Raw genomic sequence first — 20655 nt, 5'->3', positions numbered from 1 at the left:
TTAAGCACTCCTAACATTTAATCAACTTTATTCAAGAAAAGTAGCATGGAGAAGATACTAAGCCTTCTTCTGCACCCTCAAGCAGCTGCTCTTTGGTCCACAATGAAGCCTCAAAGAAGCACTTCTCTGCCATTTTCCCTAAGTGCAACCTCCCAGAGGTGGCCCACTCCAACCCATGGAGAGCTATTGCTGTCACCCCACCAGCCATGACAGGAATCACATTCCCAAGGAAGAACAGCAGTTTCTTAGAGACAGGCTGTTTGGGTTTTTATTACTTAAACAGTCCATATACAAAGTACTAAATAAATATACAGCAGTGTCAGACGCCAGTGTACCACACACACCCACTTGGAGAGCTCTCTGTAGTTACAGATGAAATACCATGGAAAGCTATTTATCAAATGCAAAGCAGGTTACAGAATGATTCAACTCTGCAGACTCATTGCTCATCACCAGGGTGCAGTCCACACACCACACACACACACGCTTTTGCTCACTCATGCCTGGGAAGAAGGGTGTCTGCCCTCTGTAACCTGGCTGCTTGGGAAATGTTTGTGTGAATGCCACAGACACACTCAGGAAGAGGCCGAGATCCAGGTTCACAGGATTATATCCCACCAGGGTATTGCAAGGAGCCACATGGAAGAGGCTTTGTCTTTGGGGATCCACAGCCTGGAATGGCTGGGGTGGGGAGGGAGAGTTTGCAGGGGGGGCAGGCACCTTGGGGAGCTCAGCTGAGGCACAGGCAGGAGCCAGAGCTGGAAAGGAAGCTGTTGGAACATGAACTGGAACCTGTGACAGGGTAAATTGGCATAGATGGTTTTATGTCTTTAAGTGTTCTTCCCCATCTCCAGCATACCTCCTAGATGATGAGGAAGGTGCTGGAAGCAAACATGAAGATGAAAAATGGAGTATTCTTTTTCTCTCTCTGTCTCTTCTTCACTGATCTCTGGAGGACAGCCAGGCAGGGCTGGGAGTGGGCATACATAAAGATGTCCTCAGCAGTGCCTGAGATGTCTGTGGGTATACAGAGGAAGGAATGTGTAGGGATGATGCTCCTGCTCCTTCCTCTTCTCCCATCAGATGAGGGGTGCAGGCACCCCCATGAGCTGTTTAAAGCAGGTCCTGTCTGGGGCAAAGCCAGTCCCAGACCCAGCTGATGATCTTCCTGCTTCTCTAGCATTCCTGCTGGAAATAGGCCAGAATGCTCTTCCATCAGAAGAGAGAAGCTCCATCCCATGGAGACAGAGTGAGCAGGGACAGGATGGCCAGGGCTGTGTCTGAAAGCTGTGTCTGAAGAATAACAGAGAGCTACCAAGATGCCTGTGTGGGGGAAAGAGGATCCCTCTCCTTTTTTGCTGGTGTGGGTTGACTCTTCTGCAGGATCATCTCCTTTGTCAGCATGTGGCCCATTCCCCACGCCTCTGCTGAGGGGCACTCAGTCTCTGCTCACTGTGGAGCTGCTACATGGGGCTTTTCCCACCAGTGTAGTCATGGTATGGGCTTGTCCGGGCCTTGGGGCGAGGGATGGAGAAATCATTCTGGGGTTCAATGGCCTGAAAAGGAAGCACAGAAGTCTTTACCTTTGAAAGCTGGACAGAAGTAATAAGACAAGGTTTATAAAGAAAACAAAGGAAGGAAGGGAGAAACAGAGTTGAAGGTCACCAGAGGGAACATGATGTGAGCTACTAGATCTGGCTAGGCTGTGGTCTGAAGGAGGACTGGTGAATGGACATGCAGACTGCCTGCTCTGGATCTGCACTGCAACTTCCAGTGTCTGCTGGTGGGAATACATTCATGGCATGGGCTGAGGAAATAAGCACCCTCTCCTAGGAAAGGGCACAGCCTACTGTAGGAACTGTGCTTGAAGAGAGGACTTCTTACATCGTACCAAATCCCAAAGTATTGAAAACCATAACTACTTTGCACTGGGCCCCTCTTGCCTTCCCATGTCCCTGGACATGTCGCAGCTCTTTCTTTCCACCCAGCCACAGGCACCTCCACGAACATGGCACAGAATCACTTGGCTCCATGCAAAGCATGGGCCTGCCTTCACAGAGCCTGCTCTAGACCCATCTGTCTTTGCCCCTTCTCTTTCCCTTCCTTCCAGCACCTGAACAGTAGCCTGTAGGCTGCATGTGATGAAAAGAGTGACAGTGGCATGAACTTACCTTCATCTGAAAGTGAGAAGCATATGGGGAGTAGTTGACGTTTCCTGTGTCACAAGACAAAGGCAAGGGAAAGTTAGTGCATTAGCATTACACAGTAGCTCAGAAATACCACATCAAGGGAGACTCAGAGGATCTGTGGCTACATGAGCAGCTGCTTTTAGACTGGTCTAACTGTGCAGTGTGCAGGCAGGAATGGGCTAAAATCCATAGGTGGAGGAGATTAAATATTTCCTTCTGAAAGCAGGAATGAATGGTATTGCAAATAACAGGACGCGGGTGGCCTTGGAGTTTACACACCTCCTGTTGCCTCACAATTACTGCCACCACCACCAGCCAAATCCCTCCCACCTGTATGCACAAGACCCCCCTCAGGGTATTCCCTGAGAGAGCACAGCCTTTCTTTGCTATTCTCTCACAAACCTGGGGGTCTGACTGCAGGTGACAGAACACGATACCAGGAGCAAATCCACACCCAGAAGAATCACATCTCCTACCCACAGGTTTGGGAAACCTCATTGATAGCAACATTTTGCTTTGTCCAAGTAGGCAAAAGATTCACACAGAAAAGAAAGAGCTCCTTGCCTCCTTTTTGGATGACGGATTCATTCTTACATGGATATAGGAACCTGATCAGAACTGGAATAAATAACCTCCAAGGTATAACCTAGACAAGCCTGAAGAGCTGATGCATCGCTAAGGGACAAAAAAACCCTCCTGATTTTTAGCATGGACTTCCCAGACATAGGAAGGTCATAAAGAGTTATATTTCAGCCCTGACATGCAGCAAGTCTCCTACTCAGTCACTGCTCCTACACATTGCTTTTGCATTGGTCCTCACTCATTTCCCTCATGTCTGGGGAATAATTTGCATGGACATCTCCAAAGTTTTATCAGTCTGAAGCTTTTTCCTAGCCTCTCATTTAGGATATCATATCAAATTCAAATCTTTTCTTGTAGCTCTCCCACCTCTTTTAGGTCATGAGTGGTGCTTGTGTGCTTAGGGCTGGGGGGACAGTGGAGTCATTCACTGCACCATACCTTGCACAATTTCATCTTGGGTGTAGGCACGGTTGTCCACTCCAGTTGCTTGCTTTATGAACTTGGGTTGGCAGAAGTCATCTTCTGGAGGGTAGTCCTCTAGCTTCACAGGAGCAGTGAGGAAACAAATTTCGGGGACAATATACATTATCAGGAAAATCCAGCCATTGGACACCAGAGCAATGGCCACAACAGGATCATCCCACACTTGTTTTTCTAAAACTGTGTTGCCTTTTATGAGCATAGTGATCCACACCACCCAAACGGCAATGGAGAACAGGACGGTGACAAAGATGTGCGCCCCGTGCCTCTTCCAGCTTTTGTATGGCCCACAGAAGGTGAACATGGACACCAAGAAGGTCAGAGCCATCAGGAAGAGCACGTAGATCAGAAGCATGACAAAGTCCTTGTTGGTATTCTCCCGAGTCATATTCAGGAATTCTTCTCTCTGGTTTACAAACATGGTGACCAAGTACTCAATGTTGATCACAACTTGTACCAGGGCAAAGGAAACAAGGAAGAGCAGCAGCACCCGCCAGGAGAAGGGCTTTCTTCCTCTCACTAGTTTGTTGAGGTTGCAGGCATGGGTGAGGAGGCACGAGAAGCAGAGAGCAAAGATGACCCCAAACAGGAAGAAGCGAGTGGGACGAGTCCTGTCATTGAGTTTAATGATGAAGGCAAAAGTGAGACCAAAAACGCCGAGTGTGCCTAAAAGAAAGAAAAAATAGACGGAGATCATGTGCCGCTTGCTGTTGTCTTGGACTTTGCAGATGAGGAAGAAGAGCGAGCAGATGAGGAAAAGGGTGATGAGGATGCCTGCTGCAGCCAGCGACTCCAGGACAATGCCCCAGGCCTTCTCTGTGTCACAGAGCAGGTGGTAGTCAGCACTGATGCTGCCACAGCCCGGGGGAGGTGACGTTGTCATCCTCTTGCCTTCTTGAACAACCTCTCCAAAGCTGTAGGAAAAGAGAAAGCACAGGCTGTCAAGTCAACCATCTGGGAACTGTCAACAGTGGGGAAGGAGAGGCAGGACAGACCTCCATCCCCACCTCGCTGGGCAAGGACACCACAGTGCTAAGGACATGGGGCAATGGCAGCAGAGTCACCTCAAAGTTTGGCACTGGCTCTCCATCAAGAAAAGCCAAGCCCTTCAGGAGGAGGCAATTCACCTTGCATGTCCTCTGCACCGTGCCTGATGTTGTGCAACATTTTAGGAGTGTGGGGAGCAGGGAGAAGGGTGAGGTACTGGAGAGGGCGCTTGCTTGTTGCCCTACAGTGCAAAGACTGTGCTGCCTTGTCACTTCTGTGATACAAGAGCAGCTGTAGCCATAACACAGTTTTCACTCTTCTAACAAGTTCAAACAACTCTGTACCAGGGAGATTCAGACATGAACAATGCAGAACAGGAAACTCATTGTTCTCTTTTACATTAATTTTCCTCCTTTTACATTCTTTGAGGCACTTTTGGCTTTGGTTTACCATTATGAATGAAGGGGGAACTTTAACACCTTTTACCTTGCCGATAACTTATCCAGATGCCTTCAGCATAGCCCTTCTCACTCCAAATTCAACAGCAAATACAGGCCACCAACCACTAGCCCCAAACTCACATCTCTCCTTCTTCACAGCAGTGTAGCAATAAGGAGTGTCTCAGAGACTTCACTCTCCTCCCCACTGCCTTGCACTGACGAGAGGCCTGACATGTCAGAGCCAATGCTGTGCATTGTGTGGGAAGTTACCAAGTCACTGAGTGAGGAGTCCACAAGCCAATGATCCCTAACACACTCCTGCTGGCTCATCTGAAGGACTTCAGTGCTGTCTGAGCAAGCCTGTCTCCCAGGGGATAGGAGAGCTTCAGTGGGCTGTTGAGGGGAATCAAGTCCCCTCCTGTCTTGGGAGCTTGAAGCATATGCAGAAACCACAGCACAGGCGCCTTTGGCACATCACAGCACCGAGGGAGTTTAGACCCTAGGGGCCAGGTACTGATTTCTAAACACTAAATTCCTCACTTAGGCTTGAGTCTCTAAAATCTATCAAAAGAGGAGTTTAGATACAATATCACAATGAAACATGAGCAACCGGTCCTTAATGGTGACCCACTCTGGAAAAGTAGGCTTTCTAATAAAAAAAAAAAAAATCAACCTTGCAATGTGTAGACTTTAGTGCTCACTGTGCCATTTGCCTTAATTTTCCTGCTCCAGAACAATATACTGCACTCATGAAGCTGGTTCTCAAACCCTTCCAGCAGATTTTAGTGAGTGCAGATTGGGGTTTTAATAAATGTTTAGTTGATCTAACCAAGGGATGAACAAAGGGTGAAAATACCACTGACTCACTCCCAGCCCCACATATACTTCAATGGACCTGCTTCTAACTGAAGTGGAGAAATATTTTTCCAGCTTCTAACCTCACTGTGTAAAAGATGCGCAGTTCTTCAAAAGGCTGGCTACAATAAAATGCAAATTATTCAAATATGCAGGAACTTTGGACTCCCATGGACAACATGGAATAAGTGGATAACACATGAAGGAGTTTTCACAATCAAAGTACACAAAATTTTGGAGATTTATGATCTCTTGCACAGATAGCTGGGTTATCTGGACAATTGTGAGTAATAAATTTCTGAAAATATAGAGAGAGAATTCTAAAATTTTATCCACAGACATTTACTGTTGATTAGATTATTGGCTTATCTGCTCACAGCTCTGGCAGATGCAGACTGGTGCTCGCTGTTGAGGCACGTGGAGAGCCCAGAGAAGCAGCGTGAGTGACCTGATGACAGCACGGAGCACACCCATAGCTTTGGGTCCTGACCGATGCTGACTGCAAGTGGTGCTTGCCACAGCCAGCCACCACGGCCAGAGGAACAAATGGGATGGAGAAAACCTTCCTGACTTGGAGAACTGGGCCACTTGCGACCATTTTTACTGCCCTCTCTTTTTTTCCAGGGTGGATGTCCTTCACAGCATGATGAGGCATGAAGAGCCTCTACCCTGTCTCCTGGGCGATGTTGCTCCCCAGAAGCTGTGTCTGCTCATCCAGCACCTACAGCAGTGGAATTCCCCTAGGAATTCCAAGGGGCCCTGCAGTCCGTGCAGCTTATACAGCACACCCCAAATCACAGCTCTCGCTTGAGGGAGCAGGAGTCTTCTCCCTTCAGCTCGACCCTCCTTTTTCACAGAGGTTTCTACATAGGATGACATTCCCCCACGGATTCCCAGTCGTTTCCCGGGAGCTCTCCGCAGCCCCAGCTGGCAGTGCCATCCCACAGTCACGGCCGGGAGGCACTCGGAGGTCGCTGCGGCTCCCCATGCCCGCACAGACGCGCTCCTACACGCCGTCCCACCCCAGCTGCAGACGGCAGGCCCGACCTGGATCCTGTAACACATTCAATTACCTTCTGGGTCCTGCCTGGAGAAGGCAGCGGGGAGGCTCCGTCCAGGAGAGGCACTTTCCCAGGGCACCGGGAGCCGGGCACCTCCGCCGCGCAAGGCCGGCCGAGCAGCAGCTCCGCGCCCGCCGCCCCGGGAGCTTTAACAGCTGGAGGGCTGGGGAGGTGGGGCTGAGCACGCCTATTCCAGTTCCACCGCCTCTCCTCTCCTCTCCCACGGGACAGGGCTGTGAAAATTCGGCCCCGGTGCCAGGAAATGAAGTAAGGCCGCCTGACGTCAGCGGGGCACTCACCCCTGCGCCGGGGTGGGGATGGAGCGCCGGGACAGCGCTGAATGCCGCTCGCTCAGACACCTGATAAGGTGCTCCCCTGTCTGGCTCCTGGCACCCGTGGGTGGGGACCGCCGCTATGAATGGCTGTGCGTCCCCTCCCTGCTCCGAGCCTTTTGTGTCTTTGCCTGCTTTCCCGCCTGAGAAGCTGCTCGTAAAGCGGGCCGTGAGGAGGCTGTGGTGCCCAGAGCCAGAGTGGCAAGCGTGGATCCGGAGATGGTTTGTTTCCTCCGGGCTCTCAACAGGTGCTGCGAATGCGTGTGGGGACACGTCTGCTCTGCTTGTCCCTTCCACCCGCGCCAGCGAGAGCCCCCGGCTCCTTTCCTGGAAGGGGCAGCTTGGCTCTCCTTGTGCCTCGCTCACAGCAGCCTTGCTCTCTCAAGGCTCGCTTCTGCCGGCTCGCCAGCGCTGAGTCACTTTGTCCAAATTGCTGCTGGCCCAAACAGTTAATGAGCAAAGGCAATGACAAATTCCCCCTTGCTCTACATTTTATGCCTCTGGCCCGACACACCTATCAGCACAACCCCATCGAAATCCTCGAGTATATCCAATGTGTTGGTGACTTCATTTGTTATTTTAAATATTACTCACTGGGAGTATTTCATTATCCTGATTAAGGAATTGACATCAAGGCCTATCCACATGAAGCGCTCAGTCGCTACACACAGCCCCAAACCTGAAAATCCCCCTCACCTCACAAAGTTTGTGCTCCTTCCCAAAACCAGGAGGAGGTAGAGCAGCTGCACGTGCCTGTGCTGAGGTCTAAGTGCCCACAGGTGTCTCATCTGCTTGTTAATCTTGTTTGTTTTAGGGCTTCTGGCTTATTTTTGGGTGCTGATCCTTTATGAATCTCACATGTGGAGACTGCCAAAAAACTGGTACGAGAGAGTCCTCCCTTCCACACCCCACGGAAATGCATGAGGACCTGCAGGGATGAGTGGCTCAGCCAGTGAAAGGCAACACTCAGTGTAGTCACCGTGGGGTGGGCCATGCTGAGCCCTAAGACAGTTCTTCATGTCCTTCCAATTTTTACTTCACTGCAAAATCCCGAGGCTTCTTAGGAAAGGACATACTAGGTTTCTCTCCATGAAATTAATCTAAAGTTTAAAGCAGGTCTTGGGCTTAGTGAGCCAGCCAAGAAGGAGCAGTTATGAGAAATGAGAAGAGAAAATAAGTAGAGATGGAGAGGAGCTTAGCAGCATCTCAGTGGGACCCAACTTGTCTTAGGAAAGCATCCCAAGAAGCTTTCAAAGGTCACTGGTCACTGCCAGCCTATTTGCATCTTGTCAGAGCACATTACGGACTGCCAGCTACTTCCCCACATTTGCACAGACACAAAAATCCTCATGGAATAGACCATGTCAAATTATATCGGGGGAAAAAAGGAGAAAAGATGAAAGTAACACAGACGTTTTTCAGAATGCCTGAGAAATCCATGAGAGTCAGTCATCAAACATAACCTGTGCTTTCAGAAGGCTAATGGGGCTACATTTAAAAACAATCCCAAGCGATTTAGGAGCCTGAGGGCTGCTGACTCACTGTAGTGTGACCTCATGCTGCGCCAAGGAGGGTGGAGAGGCACCACTGGTCTGCAGGTGTGAGTGCAAATGGCACAGCGATCACACCAGGCAGGTGAGATGGCTGTCACCTCGCTTTAGGGACAGGATGTAACCTGCAGGTAGAGGCACCTAAATTTAGATGTCTGATGGTTGTTACCTAAATGTGAACTGAGTGTCTCAGCTCCCAAACAGCCATAAGGTCAGGAGGACTGTCCCAGCTGACTGGATGCAGGTGCCTATTTCTGTGTACACTGAAATGCTCCCAGGTGTGGTTGCCTGGATTGCCTGGGGCCTCACCTTAGTAGCTGCACACCAGCATAGCATCATTTGAGATGCCCCAGTGTCTCCTGCTCAACTTCCAGTGGCCACTGCAGGGGCACATGAATTTCCCATACCTCCTCTATCAGATCTGGCAGTCCTGTGCAGATGTTTTGAATACCCTTAGGCATCTCAAATCACCTTTGTAAGAGCAAATGGATTGAGTGCTCCATCTCCCTGGCTATTTCAGAGTTGAGATGGACAGCTGATATGTAGGTACCCAGCCCACTGAAAGGACTTAATTCTGGTACACCAGCAGAGATAAATAGTTAATTGAGGGTGCTGTAGCTCTGTTACGTGTTACTCAGTGAACAGCATAGGGGTGGCATATAAGATACAAGAGCTGTGGGAATCAATCCTTCTGGAGCATTAGTTCACTCTAATAACACAGAAAATCCCAAATGACCCTAGGCAGCAGAGTATGGACCATCCAACTGACTCCTAGGTGTCTACAGAGCAGACTTCTTCATTGGAGGCAGTATGAGGATTCCCACTACAGCTGGTGGAGAGAAGGGGGCCACTTCAGGTTAGTTGCAGTTGATCTGCTTCAAGACAAACCAAATCACACCTGAGAACTACCCATTTCTTTCCAGTAGAGATGGAGACGAGAGAATGATACAGATCCTTACACTTGACAGCTGAATTGCCTAGCAAATCTCCAAAATAATTCAAACACAATCCAGTAGCAAAATGCTGGCAATGTTGGAAGGTCCTACCAATGCTGGTAGCCAAACTGCTTGCTTTGGCCATATTGCAGCCCTGGACGAGCAAGCTGGCTGCTGGTAGTGGGAAGGATAGTTGACAAGGAGAGTCAGGGACAGCAGCAGGGTCTGACCCCTTTGGGCAACAGGCACCCACAACTCCCAGTTCTCAGGCAGCAGGATGAGGGCTGGGCTCTCCCTCTGAGTCAGCTCTGCTCCCTGCCCCTTCTTGCTGCTGGCATTGCTTGGCTCTGCTCCTTCTGCGGGGTGGGAGTGCCCAGTGCTGCCCAGTGCCCTGGGGCAGCCCTCCTCCACTGGCTTCAGTGTCACAGCAAAAGGCAGAATGCTGCAGCCCCCTCAGCTCAGCCAGGCGTGGGGAAGGAAGCGTGTCTGGAGGTGCAGGGACTGAGATAACATCTTTCATTAAGACAAGTAATAAGGCAAGCAGATGCCTGGGGAGAGATGGTGCATGGCGCTCTGGAATGTGTCTAAATAACATATTTATGTTTGACCAGTGATATTGGCTGCACTGTGAATAGGTTTGTCTCATTCCTTCTGCTTAGCTACCTGTGCACAACAGGTAGCTCAATAACATAAGAACAGCCTTGCTCCTTGAAAAACATCCCCCTGACAGTACTTATCACAGTCATCCTGAGCTGTCTTTACAACAAGCTCCATCCATTTTCTTAATCTTTAACTCAGTTCAGGTACAAACATTATGGCACCCTTGGAAAGAGCCTGGCACAGCGATGATGGGTCTTCAACCAGCCAGCTCAGGGCACCACTGCCTTAGACAGGAGGGAAGACAAGGGAGGGGGTGTCATTTCTGGAAAGGGACATGTGGGATCTTTGCATAATACTGGACTTTCTCCTGGGTGTCCTGTCCTTGAATCCCTCATGTTCTGGCTTTGAAAGCATGTATCCAAGGATTATTAAAAACTCTAAGAGCTGAATAGTTTTCCTTTGGAAATGAAGAGTGTTGCACCAAAAAGTAAATATTATCTAAAATAATTGCAGAAGAAACACATTCTGGTGTCCTTCAGAGCCTTTACTTGTCTTTGCAGCTATCAGTTCTTCCCAACTGCATGCTGTGCTCCCTGCCATTTTCAGTCTCAGGAAAAATATAGACATTTCTGGTATGTAACAATGCTTTGTTTTCTGTGCTGATTGCTGCCTCCTCTCAAAGAGGTTCCCTTCTTTAAATGAGCAGGTTTTGGCCAGCCCCTTTCTCTTCCTGGCTCCTCAATGCCCTAATTCCTGGTTTTAAAATTTCATTTACTGGGAAAGAGATAGATTTGGTCAAGAAAAGGACAAGGAGACTTATTAAAATATTGAAATCAATGTTATTGAGTATATCCTGTAAACAGAAACTTTCAAACCTGTGAATGCAATGTTACTGCATTCCTAATTGGTGAGAAGACCTTGCTTACAGAAATGGACTGCCTGGTCCTTCACTAGGAACATGATGCTCTTGCAATGCTGCAAACAGGATCACTTCTGCACACAATCCCAGGTGTGAACAGCCTGGTACCTGGAAACCCAGGGGCAGGGGGTAGCTCCTGGAGTACCTGCTGAACCTGGGATGAGTTCATGCCTTGGACATGCTCCTGTCCCACAGGGACAGGTATCACAGTCTTTCATACTCCACAAGTGTGGAAGCTGGAGTAAGAATGGGCAGAAATAAGTGAAGAACACCTGAAACTGTGACTGTAATCACTTTGGCCAGGAAGAGGCTTATCATATAACAAACCTGGTGCTTTTTAAGGCCTAAACAAGTTTAAAAAATTAATTATATTTATCACCTCCTTCAGGACTTTCAACAGTATGCTGATAAATATTTCACTAATGACAACTGAGCCATTCCTCTAGATGTAGTTTCCTGTGCCCACCCACATACCAAAAAATGCTCCAGCCCTCCTTTATGACATTAACCTCATCTGCTTTTTTGCTGATGCATTCCCAAAGCAGCAAGTTGCCCTGATAGATATTGCTGGATATTGTATATAAACAGACATTTTAGGATAATACCTCTCAGTAAACAAGGGATCTGAAAACACACCCCTTGAAAGGAAGAGAGGCCAGGGAAGATACAGGAGGACCTGTATTTGCTCTCTCCCAGAAAAGCTGGGATAATGATGTAGGAGAGAGGGGATGTCTGGCTGCATGTTTAGCTGCTGGAACATGATGGAGAGACTCTCAGCAAAGCACTCCAGGAGGTGCCAGCTTTTGCTTTCCCAGTTCTGGTTTTGGTACTCTTGTCTGGCCTGATATTTCTTTTGGCATTCCTTGCCCACTGTGTCTGGGGTAGTTTCCCCTTTTCCCTCCTTGTCCTCTCCACATTGTGGAATGTGGGGTTGCAAAGACTGGCTGAGGTTCTTGCTGGGAGAGGATGAGGCTCCCTCTTTCATGGGTGGCTGTTGGCAATAGAGATTCTGAGATAGCCAGCCTGCCCTGGAACCTGATTTCTCCAGCCAGCAGTGTCTTGGGTTAGAGGTTCTGCAGGAGAGTGCTTTCATGTAAGGAGCATTCCTGGAAATCGGGCTGCACACAAAAACAACCCTGCTCAATGATACGGAAAATTCTTTACTGCTTCTGGATCAAACACCACCAGAATAGCACAAAGAAAAGCTGAGATCCAACATAAATCACTCCTCCCTTTTAGACTTCATCAGAAAAGAAAAAACAAAAACATTGATAGGTTTTGGATTATTTTTTATCAACAAGCTTCTTCATGCAAGCACAGATCTGTGTCCCCACGCAGCCAGCATAAAAGCTGTGGGAACAATAAACTCAAAACTGTCTCTCCTGGATAAATGATCAAAAATACAGTTGTGTTTACATGTTTAATTAGAGACATCTGGTTGGACTTGATGATCTTGAAGATTTTTTCCAGCCTTACTGATTCTGTGAAATGGCTACATACAAGTCTGCTATTGACTGCAGAATCACGGCCTGGGAAGAAGGCAGTAGTTTTGGTCAGTGTGTGCAGGCTACCCTTTAAGCCATGCTATGATTTTTCTTAACAGAAATGAGCATAAGGAACAATTGTAAGATAAGGTCAAGTAATTGAATTCCCAGCCTATTGATCCCAAATATTTTCTTACAGTTTAGAGCAGGTCCCCAGGGCAGGCAGTTCTTGTTCTCTGAGTGTCACAAATCCCAGTGTCACCTCCTGGAGCTGGAGAGTTGCTGAGGAGCCATGCAGAGAACCACAGTGGGAATCTCATCAGGCTTCAGGAAAATGAAAGCAAAGAACATGGTAACACACAGTGCTCTGGTGCCAGCCCTACTGAAGGATGTCTTGCTGCAGTCCTGGGAGAAAGAGCTTCTCTTCTGTGCAGTTTCTTCTGGGCTGTTAGGGGCTTGGCAGCAAAGCTCAGTCAGATGGAGCTGGGGACTCCACCTGCCTGCTCTGCTCTGTTCCACAGACACAGCCATGTCCCAGGAGCCATGGGCATTACAATCTGTGGGCGCTCATGATTTGAGGGGAGATGGTTTGTGTTCCTGTGGGTTAGAGCTGGAGACTGTTAGAAGTGCCAGGCCAGTGCTTACCTGGCAGAAATGCCAGTGAGTAATAGTTACAAGATTATACATACATGACTTATAAAGCCAACGCCTCACTTCTGCTTGATGGTTCACTCAAGATAAAGTTTGTTGCTTGGCCCCGATTATAAATGACCATAAAACTTGTCAGACATCTTGGAGGGCTGCTCAAGGACTCACTCAAATGTCAGCATCCATCAGAAGAGTACTAGCTTGGTCCACACTCCAGCCCTTCCCCAGCTCAGTGTGCATGTGCCAAGAAGACCACTGTAGTCTTGCAAATGCTCAGAGATGAGACAGGAGAAAAGCAAGGATGTGTGCTTTGTCAGGCTAGGGCTAGAGCCATGTTTTCAGCACGCACAAAATGCATTTTCACTCAAATCCTGATTTGATCCTCCTGTGGCAATCCAGGAGCCTGGGGAAACACTTGGTTCCTGGCACAGGTAGATGGTATGTCCTGGAAGCCTGGACATCTCATGCACAGATGGCAGTGGGTCCCACCACTGCTGGGGAAGCCCAGATGATTGCTTAGGATGCTCATCCTGGGTGGAGGATGGAGCTGGCTGGGCAACAGAGCTCAGTATCCTCCATTTAAAAGGACAGCATATTGCTGGGCACCCTGTTTTCACTTGGCACAAACTTATGCACGCAGGTCTCCTTCCACTGCTTCCTCCATCATGGTGTGCACTGAAGTGAGTGGATGGCTCTTGCAGCTTCCAGGACTACACAGGCACAGTATCCATGGATACTGCCTCACTGGAGGCCCAGGACTGCATCTCAGTTCTTTACTCCTCCCACCAAAACCCTTTTCTTAAATGATTCTCTTAATGCAGCATTTGCCAGGAGTGATCAGTTTGTTGCATCAGTATTAAGGTCTCTCAAGTTTCTTTCCATCCTACTTGCTAATCACAACTGATGCTTTCTGAAATCTCCAACTCCCAAGTATCACCAGAGACGCTGAGTTCCCGAAGGGACATACCAACCACATGGGTGTGTTTCAGAGGCCTGATAGCATTCCTGCTGGCTTCTGTAAAATGAGGCCTCTTTCTGCAGTTTCTATCTAATTTTGGCAGGCACACACCCACCCAAACACACACATACCTGTGTGCAAGCACACACAGCCCGCCCTCAGTCACACCCAGCCTGGCACTGCCGGCCAGCTCTCACCTCTGTGGCTGCAGTGTCTACTACAACTAGGTAAAGATGCAGGACCTGCAAGGTGGGAGGGTGCTGTTGGTGGAAGCAGTAGCTGGGGAGAGAAGAGCAAGAGAAGGCAATGACAAGCCAGGAATGGAAGTGGCAGTCAGGCAGGTTGAGAAAGAGAACAGGCAATTGCAAGCCAGAAGCATCACTGAAAATGGTTTTCCATAGAAAATTCACTGGAGGATATGTAGCATATCTACCTATTGTTCCCCTGCAATGGGTCTCCTTTGCTTTGGGATGCCAGATCTGAAAGATGTGCACTCTTTAAATGCTATCTTCTAGTTCAGTAGCTCCACTTTTTAAAGATGGAGCACTTGAGGCCATAGATTTGAATCCTAGCCAGAGAGATTAAGTACTTGAGAACTGAAGTGGAGGCCTAATGTAATCCATTTAATTCTCCCTTTAAATCTTTCCCGATAAAGAGCGGAAATCTCAAAAGGAAAGTTAAGTGAAAAATGCAGTTTGTGCATAAAATTCCTCCTATTATTAAGTTTTCTGATTCATGCAAAGGAATCCTTCAAATATATAGCCTTAAACACTCACACATACACAGATACTCCTCCTCACTCATTTGACCAAAAGTCCATTATTCCATTGAAAGTTCAGGTGGAAATTTCCACTGACAATTCAGACCAGCTGTCAGAACTCAAAAGCGTCTCTTGATCTGCTGCTAGGACAGTTTCCTTGTCTCACCTCACAGCTTCATTTAACTCCTCTCCTGATTTCAGATAAGCCTGTGGAAATATTTGCTATCTCACATTTGCTGTGGTCACTAAAGATATTGTAAACCTGACATGTTTACAATGACAAGCAGCAATATTGGATTAGAAAAGAGCATTAAACTGTTAAATGTGAACTTCCAGACTGGATGTTGTGCCCAGGGCTAGGAGAAGGCGAGGTCTGAACTAGACAAAAAATATAACTGGTTGCCATGTCCCTGGCATTGGTTATTTTTCTTCCAAACTTCTTGACAACCCAGGAGCTCCCCTAAACTAGGGGGGGAAACATTGTGCAGTCATTATTAATAGCCAGATGGAGAAGACTTGGCTGGAAATAGAGAAGGTTTACAAAGCTTCTGGCTTGCAGTATGAAGAGAAAGAGGTCCTGTGCAACAATTTGGAGCAGTAATTCCAACCTAAGAAGCCCCTTTCAGGCTGTGCTATGCTTCTTTCCTGGGCCACTTCGCTGGCTACTGGGTGTGATGGACAAGCCTCCCATGGGAGCCCCTGGACTCCCCATTGCTCTCCAGACCCAGCAGCCCTGGCTATTTTGCTTGGTAAACAAAAGCAACACTGTGACAGCCATATCCCAGGGAAGGGTTGAGTGCAGGTTTAATTGCCAATTAACCTCTTCAGAAATGCAAACACAGCTTCAGCTAATGGTATGAGCAATCCAGAAAAGCATCAGAGATGAGGGATGCCTCTTGGTGTGTGCGTGATAAGCCAAGGAGAAGCTTTGCCTCTCTGCAGCAGGTTCTTCTCCTCTTCCAAAGGTGTTGCATTGCCTGATAATCCCTTCCTTGTTCATTATGAACAAGCTGCTATAACAGGCACTTGTTTGCTGTCATGAAATACCAACTGGAACACGAGCAGCTCTCTTTAAAAGGCTATATATTGCTTTTTCCAGGAATCCCTGGCTGCAGACAGGATCTCACCCAGGATAAGACCCATCAGCTTTTGGGTACCAGGTAGTGCTGCTGCATTTCAAGAAGCAAGCATTATTCCCTCTCTGAGACCTGTGGGGAGGTTTATTTGATCACACAGAAAATTCAGTGCCTTTGTGCCTACATTTTAAAAAGCACAAAGAATCACTACAAATTTTAGCACAGAGTTTCTACTTGGCACACAACGCATCCCATGACGTGGCATGAACTAATTTGAAAAAAAAAAGCCTGTGCTGTATGTGAATGAAGGGATCTCTCCCACATATGCTATGGATTTGAGCAATATTATTGCTCCAAGGGCTTTATCAAATCACAGAGCTGTGATACACATGGGATTCAAGTTATCATAAGATTTTACAGTACATGGGGTTAGCTTTCCCTCAGTCAGAACTGAACACATACAGTAGATCTGAAGCTGCATTGAACCAGAACTGAACCAAACCAACTTCAATTCTTACTTAACAACCCAAGTAAGAACTAAATCCAGCCTCTAATGATTCACCTGTCTGATCAGCAGTGTGCTGTCACTAAAAGCAAAGTGAAGTAGCAATCCACATGCATGATTCTGCCAAACAAAGCACACATTCTGGATGTGTTACATGACAATCTGGTTTCTTTAGCAAATGCAGCATCTGTTAACAGTCCTGTTCCAATTTTTAAAAAAGGTCTGCTATTATGTAACAGTTGATAATCCCCAATCTCCAGAGTGGTTAATCTAGATGTGTGCATGGTTAAAACCTCTGCTGGCCAATTGAAATCTGACTGAATTGAGCTGAACAATGACACTGTTGAAACTATTACTGGTTAGGATGTATCCTAACCTTGCAGGAAAATACAAAATTTTGACTGTTTTGCCCTAAATCTAACCATCCTTTTCTTAACTTATCAAAAAGAGTTGACTACTACCAGTAATGAGTTGAAACAAGTAATTGAGTATATATAAACCATATTTTCCTAACAAGCAATGTTAATTAATTAACAAGATTATCATTAATTAACAAGAGACTTGCCCAGAGAGCCCAACAGGAATCTCTGTTACTTTCTATCATACACCTACTGGTTTGGTATCTTCTAGAACACCTGGAAACACAGATTCCAGCCAGACCTTTAACAACTGAGGTGGGATATGCCTGCAGGTGTGCAGTGGAGGAACCTCTACCTGCACAGGGATTGTAGTAGCTTCCTCTGGTGAGAGGCTTCAAGGCACACAAGTGTTTCCTAAACTACCATTAAGATGGGGAGAGCCACGTGGGAACTACTGAGGCAGCTCACGTCTTCCCTGTCCTCTGAACTGAACAGACCTGAATGCAAACAGCTTGGGCAGACACCTGTTAGACAGACAGGAGAAGAACCTGCAGGACCATATTGCAATGCAGTATGAACAGCAAAGCACAGAACTAGCCCTGTTGAGAGGGTCTGGCTGCAGGCTATTTGGGAGGGGGCAAGGCTGGGGACAAGCCACAAGAGTGTGCAGAAGGTGCTTGGAAAAGGGGATGCACACATGAGACTTTCATGCTGAAGGAAAGGATTCAAACATGTAGGAGAGGCTAAAGGTGGTGTGAGAAGAGGAGGTCCCAAAAATCCACCAAATACTGGAAATTTACTAATGCAACACATTCTGCGACATGTTGAGCAAGAGGAAATTTTGCCTGGGTAGGATCTCAGCAGAACTCAGCAGGTCTGTGCCAGCTGAAGAAACAAAGCTCATCATTGTCAGTTAATTATGTGACGGGAACCCTTGGCCAATGCTTCCAAAGAAACAAGTCAGTCCATGTGGAAAAGCCTGAAGGCAGGGAGGGTAATGCACTCAGGCACTCGTGGGCGGAGGGCCTTCCCTACCCCAGCCTGTGCAGGGAGATTCCCTGTGCCTCAGTCACAGGAGAGGTGGTTCCCAACTTCACGCACCTGCAAGCATCACTGTCCCAAGATACCAGGCACTGAATGCTTCCAAAGCTTAGTGGAATCCCTCGGTAAGCCTTATCTGATCAAATGATGGGACTGGGTAATGATGCAATCCGGACAAGACAATTCAGGAGAGCAAAACGATGCAAAGTGTGCCTCTGGGATCCTGCCGACATGCAGAGCAGGCAGGCTCACCTGCCCTGGTGTAGCAGCACCTGGTATGTCAGGCAAGCCTGGTTCCTGCCATGAGGCTCAGCCCATCGCCCACGTCAGTCACCGAGAAAAGCCTTCCAGCCAAAGCAGAACCCGGGGCAGCACAGAAGCTCACAAGCTGTTTCCCTCTACAGAATTCATTTCAAGGCTCACAGCTTCTGGTTAAAAGGCTCACTGCTCTACTTTGACAAAGCAAGCAGAAATTTACTCATTTTTCCTGCCATCATGAAGGCAGAGGAAATGAGTATCCAGATCACAGAAGCCACTTCAAAGCAAGGTCGCCCAACCATGGCTGGCTTCAGTTCTCTATTTGTCAAAAGCCTTTTCCCACCAAGAGAGATAACAGCTTCACGCAAATTCACTATCCTGCTTGAAAAGAGGGCCTCTCCACCCATCAGTCCTCCTCTATCCCAGTATTTTCATGTATCAATAACTTATAACACTGTCTTTTCCACAGACTTCAGCATATTTCTGGACATTAACCCACAAGCCATTTGAGGCACAAAAGCATCCCCACCTGCACATTTTCTGTCCTGTCCCTATAAATGGGTAATACACAGCCCTGTAGATCTCAGGTGATCAGAGAAACAAAGGGCTAGCCAAAGCTGGACACTTCCAGCTGAGGCTGCCCCGGCCCAAGTAGTGGAAGCCAAAGAACAGGACGAAGGAAGAGAGCTCTCAAAGGTTTTAATCTGTTTATTCTGACTGGCAGAGGACAGCCAGTTCAGGGGCTCCACCTTCCTTTTCAAGAAAGAACAGAACAATTAGCTTTCCAAAGGGCTGCTTGTGTTAAAAGGAAAAAAGAAAAAAAGGAAGCCTCATTGGCTGTATGTGTAAGATGCAGAGATAAAGACACTCACCAAAGATTTAATTGATACCATGCCCTCCAGCAAGCTCCCTTGCCATTGCACAACAGGTTCATCAACAACAGGGCCCTTGCACTAGTCAAGTCTTTCCCTACATTTCCTGCTTCTACTAAATCCAAGAGAGCCACAATCTTCTGCTATAGGATTTTCAGAGGACACAGCAGTCACATATTCACAAACAGCCCGTGCAAGTACATGAGCAGGACTAGTGACAGTGATTCCCCCTCATCAGCTTAAAGCAACCCTGATGGAGGGGGAATTTCCACACTAATAATAAATTGTTCATCAGATGGACCAGGTGGCAGCATTTGAAAGAGGAGGGAAGAGCCTGAGAATACAGAGAATAGATCTTCACAAAGTCATCCTGTGAACTAGACAGAAGCAGTACAATTGGAGTACAGAAGACACATCTGAGTGGCAGCTTTGGAAGAACCAAAGGGTCACTAAACACTAGCAGGTTGTTTGCAAGGAAGAGCTCTCTAACAGACTCACCCAACATAAGAAGGCCTGGCTACACCCAGCCAGATAACCTCACACCTGCCTGTGCTAATGTCTAAGTTCCATCGTAGAGGGAACATAGTAAAAAATCTGTTTCTGACATTTCTTCCATAGATCATTTATAATCATTCCTCATTATGTTATCCATTTTGGAGAGAACAGCCTTTTTTTTTTTTTTTAAGTTTGCATTTTTATCTAAATTACTTTTGAAATTGGGAAGGCAACTTCAAGATTCCTAGATAATACTGAAGGAATTCTCACCAATGGGTGGAGGTAGACTAGACTAAGATACATACACATCCCTTGAGTGTATCCAATGGAAAATAGCTCAAAGCTCTCAGGATCTCCAAGAAGCATCCTGAAACCTGCAACTACAGGCATGGAAAGCTGCTTTGTCAGGAGTCTCTTAGGCTGTCTGCTTCATGTTGCTGATTTTGTTTGGAGAAGACTAATCCTTAATGACCAAAGTCAGCCCCTGGCAGGCACCAGGGTAGAGGCTTAAGAAGCCTGTAAGCATGCATCTGAGCAGCAGTCATAGGAAATCACCCACTTGTGGAAAATCTATCATTCTGAATACATACTGAGGGATAAGAAGTATCACTTCCCTGCCGATGATACACCAAGCACAGAAGCTGTTGAGGATGGATCAGGTTGGGTATTTCCTGTTAAAAATTCCCTTCAACTGAGCTACAGTTAAGACAGAAGACCAAGTATATGCAATTACATGGATGACTCTGGGGTACCCTAATTTCTGTTGCTTTAAGTAAAACTGAATGATCCTCCACATGTTCTCTCCCAGGCTTGCTCCATGGATCCTTAAATTGGATCCATGTAGGAAAGGAGGTACTTTTGTGACTCCAGCTCTTATTGTGCAAAAGACTTTCTCCTATCAAAGTCAATAAATTTCATGCTTTCACCTTATTCATGGGATGGAGCAAATGTTGAAAAGCACACAAAGGAGTCTTTTTTTTCTGGAAGCCTGCATAACCAAAACAGTTCACCCTTATCATGCAGTTCTCCATCTATATCACACAGATAACCTGCAGAGCAAGTTTTGCTATTTGCTTTCCTTTACACAGAGGCACGTTTGTGAGTGAAAAATTTGAGCAGGATTAAGGGGGGGGGGGGTGGACTTAAGTCGAAATGGGAATAAATGCCAAAAAACCTACCCTCCTTGAAAATATCAAAAAGGGAGGAGGAAGTGATGGACAGAAGCAAAAGTGTCTGTGAGACACAAGAAAAAACTTTTCCCACTTTTTG

General features: G+C 47.2%; 1 protein-coding gene across 1 annotated transcript; it reads right to left on the bottom strand.

Moving 5' to 3' along the window:
• Positions 1–347: 347 nt before the first annotated feature.
• On the bottom strand, positions 348–6727 carry LOC311153587 (retinoic acid-induced protein 3-like). The gene is made up of 4 exons (XM_084205532.1): positions 6607–6727; positions 3210–4165; positions 2172–2215; positions 348–1556 (listed from the first exon to the last, which is right to left on the bottom strand). Exons 2-4 carry the CDS (start codon positions 4132–4134, stop codon positions 1464–1466), a joined length of 1062 nt encoding a protein of 353 aa, XP_084061658.1. The 5' UTR covers positions 4135–4165; positions 6607–6727; the 3' UTR covers positions 348–1463.
• Positions 6728–20655: the final 13928 nt, after the last annotated feature.

The sequence above is a fragment of the Fringilla coelebs genome, assembly GCF_963513975.1.
Source record: "Fringilla coelebs genome assembly, chromosome: 5".
In the NCBI taxonomy this organism is placed as follows: domain Eukaryota; kingdom Metazoa; phylum Chordata; class Aves; order Passeriformes; family Fringillidae; genus Fringilla; species Fringilla coelebs.
Note: the sequence above shows the minus strand (reverse complement) of the source record. Positions and strands in the feature narration are given on the sequence as shown.

Bases quoted from the DNA above. Each gene is read 5' to 3' on its own strand.
- LOC311153587 (XM_084205532.1), bottom strand. From the start codon at position 4,134: ATGACAACGTCACCTCCCCCGGGCTGTGGCAGCATCAGTGCTGACTAC. The intron at 2,216-3,209 runs GTATGGTGCAGT...CTTGTGACACAG, and splicing joins CCAAGATGAAATTGTGCAAG to GAAACGTCAACTACTCCCCA. The intron at 1,557-2,171 runs GTAAGTTCATGC...CTTCCTTTTCAG, and splicing joins CTTCTCACTTTCAGATGAAG to GCCATTGAACCCCAGAATGA.